Raw genomic sequence first — 7,500 nt, 5'->3', positions numbered from 1 at the left:
TCTATCTGCCAGGATGCTGGTGATATCAGTAGGTTCAGTATATTTTGCGCTATTTTGCACCAGTTCAGAGCATATCTGCGAGTTGACACTTAGATTCTTAACATAGCTAAAGAAGGCTTTGTGGTTATCTTTTGAATCTTTGGCTATTTTTCTTTTGAAGTTAGTCTTGGATGATTTCATGTGGGACCTCAGTTTTTTACTGATACTGATCAGAGATCTCTTTCCTTCTTGGGATTTGCTTTTTTTCTGAACTAGTTTCCTCCTTCTATTGTATAGCCTGTTTATTGCAGGGGTCCACCAAACTGGTTTCCTTCTCTTAGAGGAGTGAGTCTTGGTTTTGCTAGGGATGGCACGATCCATGCATCCTTGTAGGTGCTCATAGACTGCATTTGTAAAGGTTTCTGCATCGTGGGCAGCATTATCCTTTAGTGTGGGGGCTTTGAAACTTACCAACTCTGTCTTAAGTAAGGTGAAGTTTGCTTTAGAAAATTTTTTACTGTGGTTTCCTAAGTTGGGGTGGTGGTGGGGTGTGGACATCCAGAGTGATTAGTTTATGGTTTGATCTAACCAGTGACAGGTTGACCTCCAGTGTGGAACACTTGTCGCCCATGTTGGTGATGACCAGGTCCAATATGTTTTCACCTCTGGTAGGGAAGTTTACCAGCTGATCCAGGGCATTTGAGTTGATGAATTCCAGGAAGCACCGGGCCTGGGAATTTGTACTCGAGTAGTTTTCCCAGTGAATGGTAGGGTAATTGAAATCACCCAATATCAGGGTGTTTGGTAGGACCTTCATGTTTTCCAGTGTCTCCAGAAAGGTTTAGTGGTGGTCCTGGGTCATGGAGGGTGATCTGTAACAGGCCACAATTTGCATTGCAGATTTGCCCGATGTTAGTTGCACATGGATGTTCTGAGAGGTATCATGCTGCACCACTAACCTGGAGGTGTAGGTATCCTTGATGCATATGGATACACCCCCTCATTTTGTGTTTCGGTCTGTGTTCTGTGGCCAAAACATGTGGTATGAGTTGTAGCCCGGTAGTGCTGGGGTGGTCTCTGGAGCCTTGAACCAGGTTTCAGTTACTGCACAGATGTTGACGTTCTCCATACTGAGGAGTTCTTCGAGTACATGCATTTTGAGATTTTAACTCCTGGCGTTGAGTAGCAGAACCCTCAGTTTTTTTGTTAATTGTGCTGTTTACGGAGGTGGGTTTGACTTTTTAGCCTTGCCTAAAAAAGACACTATGTGGCCAGCAAGAGCCTTGGCCAGTATTCGAAAGTCTAGGGGTGACAGGTGCAAGCCATCTCTTGCGAAGCAATGCGGCTTGTCGAGCATGTTATCCCAGGCTGACAGACACCGGATCCCCTTTGAATGACACCAGAAGCTTAGCCAATTGTTGAAATTGATAATTTTTTCTTTATACTGAGGTATCATTCTTGGTGAAGGCAGGGTGCTACTCAGGGTTAGGGTCATACCAGCCTGGGCTACATAATCAGAGAGCTCTTCCATGTCTCTTTTCATGTAGTTCAGGGAGGTACATCTCAGGTCATTCACACCAACATGAACAATGACAGGGTCATATCTGCACTTGTTCTGGAGTGACCTGAGTGCTTGTGTTATGTGGTGGATTCTGGCTCCTGACAGGCAGCTAACAGTAACCTTCTGCTTGTCCAGCCTAGTGAGTGGGACGTCACTGTGCCTGACTATAGAGTCACCTATTACTAGTGTGTTAGGTATGTTAGTTCACCTTAAGGGCTGTGATTGTGTGGCACACTGATTTTGTGTTTTATGTGTTGTATGGTTTGTGACGGGAAGTGCAGGTTGTTTGGGTGTCTGCTTTGGAGGTCTCTGATGCTTTTGCAGGTTTTTATTTAGAGCCTCCGAGTATGATTTTGTGTATTTATGTGTATTTTTTGCCAGTGCTGTTTTAATAGGTCTGTGTGCGGCTGGAGATGTGGAGCAAGTGTTAACCTTCTCCTTATGACTGTCTGTCCCAGTCTTTGGTGGAGACAGCTTAACTTCCAGTTTGGCTGTATAATTGCATCTCTCGCATATGCTAGTGTTTTGTGGTAGGAGGAGACGGTTGTCTGTGTACATGAAGCAGTTGTAACATTGCCTCATGATACCCAGATTCACCAGCTGGACTGGAGAGTGCACCTGAAGTTGCCCTTTGGTCATGCCTGAATAGTAGGGTGAGCTGCTTAGTCGCTTGGTTGGTGAGGGGGTGAATAAAGAGCCTTGCACTGCTGGGCAATCAGTGTCAGGGTATATTAGTGCTTGCTATTAGGTCTGAGCAAGTGCTGGGCTGTAAGATGCTTTTTGAGTGCTTAGGTTGAGAGTTAGACTAGTTTCAAGGGAAAAACTGAAGAGGAGACTTAGTGGAACCCGGAATAATTTACCCGTAGCTAACCGGCACTGCCCAGTGTGCAAAACCATGCAAATGCGGTTTTTATAGTAGGGAAATAAAAGGGATAGAAATCAGCCCAAAATAGCCAATAAACTACTAACTTCTGGGCTGGAACCACTCCTCCAGGGACAGATAGGTTGCTCAAAGCTCCCCTCTCTCACCGGTGAACAGAGAAACTTCCTTCTATCCAAGTAAGGTATGGTAACTCAGAAACTAGTATCACAGCCCTGGTTTCAGCACTAGCCTGAAAACTGGACTATACTAGCTTAGAAAGGCAGGAAACAAGGATTTTATTTATTTATTTTTTTTAAAAGATAAGGCAAAAACAGTAAAAAATACATTTAAAACAGCTTTAAACGGCTACAAACTATAAGAAAAGGCTATCACACTTTAGTGTGTAGCCTACAACAGTTAAACAAATTATTTAAACAAAAACAACTTTTTAAAAGGGCAGGCAGTCAAATAAGTACAATATGTGAAAAAAAACAAGCTTTTAAATCACAAGAAATACTGGAAAATCTACGTTTAGGTGGAAAACAGTTAAGTACAGCAAGAAAGTACAGAAAACTGATACTTAATCACTCCATAGTCTCTCTCCTAAGCTAGAAGGCTTGTAACAGTTTAAGGCTTTCTAGTGCTACCAGTAGGTTAGTTACAGGAAAGATGGGAAACAAGCCCAGATGTGGTCTTTTAAATCAGAAAGTTGAAAGAGACAGACAAACTGTACAAATGGTTAATAAACTACAATTTCTGGGCCAAGAACCTCTCCTCTCGTGGTAGACCGGCTACCTAGTGCTTACCACTCCCACTGATAAGCTAGAAGGCTTTCCTCCAATACAGAAAGGCTTGCGGGGCTCAGAAGCTTACCAACAGTCCTGGATACAGTGACTCTGTATCTGGACTAGACTAGTTACAGGAAAGGTGGGAAACAAGCGCAAGTGCGGCTTTTAAACCAGAAATTTGAAAGAGATGGAAAAAAACTGCCCAAACGGCTAATGGCTACAATTTCTGGGCCAGGAGCCACTCCTCTTGTGGGAGATAGGCTACCTAAAGCTTACCATGCCCACTGATAAGCTAGAAGGCTTCCTTCCAACACAGAAAGGCTTGGGGGGCTCAGAGGTTTACAAACAGTCCTGGATACAGCAAATCTGTTCCTGGATTACACTAGTTATAGGAAAGGCGGGGACCAAACGCAAAGCAGGCTTTTAACCAGAAAGTTGAAAGAGATGGAAAAACTGCCCAAATGGCCAATGAACTACAATTTCAGGGCCAAAACCCACTCTTCCCATGGTAGATAGGCTACCTAGTGCTTACCACGTCACCACCCACAGAGTCAGAGTTGCTGGAGCCATGTCAGACTCGAAACCGGTCACAAGTGGCATCCCACAAGGTTCTGTCCTGGGACCTCTCTTGTTCAGTATTTACTTTTCTGAGGTACAGGCAAACGTGGGAGGACTATGGCTCACCAAGTTCGCAGATGACTGCAAACTGGGCACCATAATCGACTCTCCAGCTGACACAAGCATCCTTCAAAAAGGTCTCACAGAGACGGATAACTGGTGCCAGAGCCATGGTCTAAAGCTAAATGCCAAAAAGTGTCTAGTCATACCCTTTGGCAAAAACAATGTGCCCACAAATTACCACATAGGTGGTAACCCATTAAGTACAGAGAAAGTAATTAGGGATCTGGGGACCCAAGTTGATAGCAATCTCTCCTTTGACAACCACATTGCCAAAGTAGTTAGAAAGACCTTCTACATAGCCCACCTCATCATGAAAGGATTCACATCTAGATCAAGAGAGGTAATTGTGCCCCTTTATTCATCCCTCATCAGGCCCATCATAGAATACAATGCCCCTTTGGGATGTACCTTACCCGACACCTGCAGCAATTAGAAAGACCCCAAAAGTACCTCACCAGGAGGATCAAGGGACTCAAACAGATGCCATATGCTGCTCAGTTAAAAAAACTCCAGCTCTACTCAGTTGCATACCGCCTACTTCGAGGCGATCTATGCCTGACATATAAAGCTATGTCCAACCCAGAATTAATGGACATGCTCCACCTCAGTAAATCTAAATCCCTTAGAGCCACGCACTCGAGGGATTAGAACCTCAGCACAGAAATAAATAGAACATGCTGGAGGGACAGATTCATAACCCAGAGGCTCCCTTCGCTCTGGAATAGAATTCCAATTCATGTCAGGCAGAGCACCTCACTGACTCTCTTCAAGAAGAATCTTGATGAGTGGATGGGGGATCATAGGTTTGTCCCAGGGATTACTTCCATGTCACTATTAGACAGAGACACAGTAAACTAAACTTTAAAAAGGGCACAGTATACTCAAATCAAGGGGTGGCGTAAGCCAAACACAATCGGGCTAGGCTTATAAATGCCCCAGGGCAGATAGCCTAGTATGAACCTATGAACCTATGAACCTATATATATATATATAGATAGATAGATAGATATAGATATAGATATATATATGTATATAGATAGATATATAGATATGGATAAATATATATGTTGTAAAATCCTCACAGCCATACATAAAGCACAAAGTCAAAGGCTTGCTAAACAGGACAAATATAGGGCAAGATTTTATATGTGGGTCATTGTTAAGATTTAAGCTGATTTAAGACATTATTTGTTAGAACCATTTCTATCATACAACATGTAGTTTCTATACGTATTCCATTCGTTCTCATCTTCATGCATAGGAATTCTCGCAGAGCATTTATACCATGCTCATTTGATATTACTGTAAACAGTGAATTTATGTCAGGAGTTACCAGCAAATATGTATCATTAATTTTTCTATATCTATACCATTCATAAAGTTTCTTCAAAAAGTCTCTGGTATCTTTTTGATAACTAGGCCATAATGGTAAATATTGCTTCAAAACATTCTGTACATATATGGGACTGTGCCATGCTATAATTGTAGCTGCTGTAAAGATATATGCAGTGACACAGAGTATAAACATCCTGTAAGTAAGGAAATATATAAGATGGAATGTCATGCAACCTGTAACACTGAACTGATAGTAGTATATCCGGCTACCTGCCTGGGATGTGAAAGTTTCTATGTAGGTAAATGCTCTAGGCATTTGAAAGATTGTATAATTGAGCACAAATCAGAGGTGAGAAGAATGGTTATGACTAATGCATTAGCTAAGCATCTAATCGACAAAGGGCCAATGCATAAATTTAAATTTAAAGTTCTGCAGGTATTACATTTAGACATGAGAGGTGGGGACGTTAATAACAGGTTAGATATAGCTGAATATAAATGGATAACCATGCTAGAGGTAGATAGATGCCCAGATCTTAATAATTTGGTTAGTATAAAGCCCATATTGGTGGCTAAACAAAAGCAATATTAGTGACAGTTTTACATATATAAAAAAATGTTGGTGAAATGTTTGACATTTTATTTGAATGCCATATTTAATAATATGTCTTTAAGTATTATAAGGCTGGTTAACTGACTGAAACTGGTTTTCTATTGGATGGTTGTGTCATGTGTTTTAATGCAATGATTATTTAAACTGTGTTTAATATGGTACTGGTATACTGATGAAGGGTGTTACCTGGAAGCTTTATCCTGTGATCTGTGAATAAACTGAGTGCTGCTTTACTGTTTGACTTCATTTGACTTGGTAGTCTGATAATTTAACAGTGAGACTATTCCGCAGTTGGTGTATATCCAGAATGTTTACTGAATGGTCTCAGCAATCCATGCAATAAGTCTGCGTGTTTGGCATGCAGTTTTCAACTAAATGTTTATAGATGTAAATGATTTATAACCATAGTAAAACTTTCACAGTATTAGTTATAATCAGTAAAAATGTACCAGTGCTCCTCTCAGTGAATATTTTGTACCATGTTTCAACAAGTTGTGTGCATAGTTGTATAATATATATCCTACAACATAACACTAATTACCTCACAGCATTTCACAAATAATTTGAGAGTATTTACCTCCAAGGTCGCAAATGTTTTTAAATGATGAAAGGTCAAATGCTGTAACCACATCGTTTCCAAAGATGTTCCAGCCACAAGTCACAAATTCCGCGTACATGGCAGTCTGTTCTGTAGAACTGAAAGGGAAAAACAATAAAATCACTGACCAAATTTACCTCAGTAGTGTAAATATCATCCTGGGTCTCCTGTAAAAAGAGGCTACTAGCATAAAGTTAATCTGGTCAACAAATGATAACTAAATAAAATAAATATTGAAACAGTTTAGGGAATTTGTCAATATTACCTGCAAGCAGTTTGTGGACTTGAAAAATGCATATGATCATATGATCTGTGAGATGCTCCAACAGTGTGGGGCATTGGTGCTGCTGTTGGGTAACTTGTAGTTCTTGTATATGTAGAAAAACTGCTGCAGGTAGCTATTTGTATTAAGACTGTAATCTTTAATCTTTATTTAAGTGCTTATGCCTAAGTAGCTATTGAATATATAAACAAATTAATAAATGCAAACAGGATGAGTAAAAATCACAAAGAGTGAGGCTAAAATAAATAATAAATAAAAGAGACTCCACTGAGGTTAAAGTTCCAAGCTAAAGATCCTGTGGTACAGGGTTTGATTACCTCAACTGACTACTGTGTGACCTTGAGGAAGTCACTTACCCGGATTTTGTTTAGGATGGGAGGTTGGCATAATGGCTAAGGTGTCTGCCTTTCAGGCATGGAGTACAACATTTGATTCTCACCCCTGAAGAGCAATTGGATAGACTTAAAATGGACTGCAAGGGCAGCTAGCCTAGCACTTACTTGTATACCTGATATGAAATGACATAAAATAGCATAACAGCTTTTTAGATGTATTAAAAATAAAGTTCTGAATGGGTGGTTTTATGGGGTTTGGATATGTATGCACACAATTCTTATACACATGCAGAAAACTCAAAATGTTCTCTACATAAAATGTGAGCAGAGAGGAGACAGACTGATCACATACACACACACACACACACACACACACACACACACACACACACACACACACACAGACACACTGTGTCACACTGTGTTACAGCTGCATGCATCAGGAATGCCTCTGCCTTCAAAGGA

At 40.8% G+C, this 7,500-nt stretch overlaps 1 protein-coding gene across 1 annotated transcript in view; it reads right to left on the bottom strand.

Moving 5' to 3' along the window:
* LOC122815469 (acetylserotonin O-methyltransferase-like) overlaps window positions 1-7,500 on the bottom strand; it is a 254,419-nt gene that overhangs the window by 159,922 nt on the left and 86,997 nt on the right. The window contains exon 2 of the mRNA XM_044087991.1: window positions 6,397-6,515. Within this exon, the coding sequence (XP_043943926.1) occupies window positions 6,397-6,515 (119 nt within the window). The remainder of the gene's footprint in view (window positions 1-6,396; window positions 6,516-7,500) is intronic.

This window comes from Protopterus annectens, chromosome 1.part1 (assembly GCF_019279795.1).
Source record: "Protopterus annectens isolate FY-2018-M chromosome 1.part1, PAN1.0, whole genome shotgun sequence".
Classification (NCBI taxonomy): domain Eukaryota; kingdom Metazoa; phylum Chordata; order Ceratodontiformes; family Protopteridae; genus Protopterus; species Protopterus annectens.
This window is presented reverse-complemented; position numbering and strand designations above follow the sequence as displayed.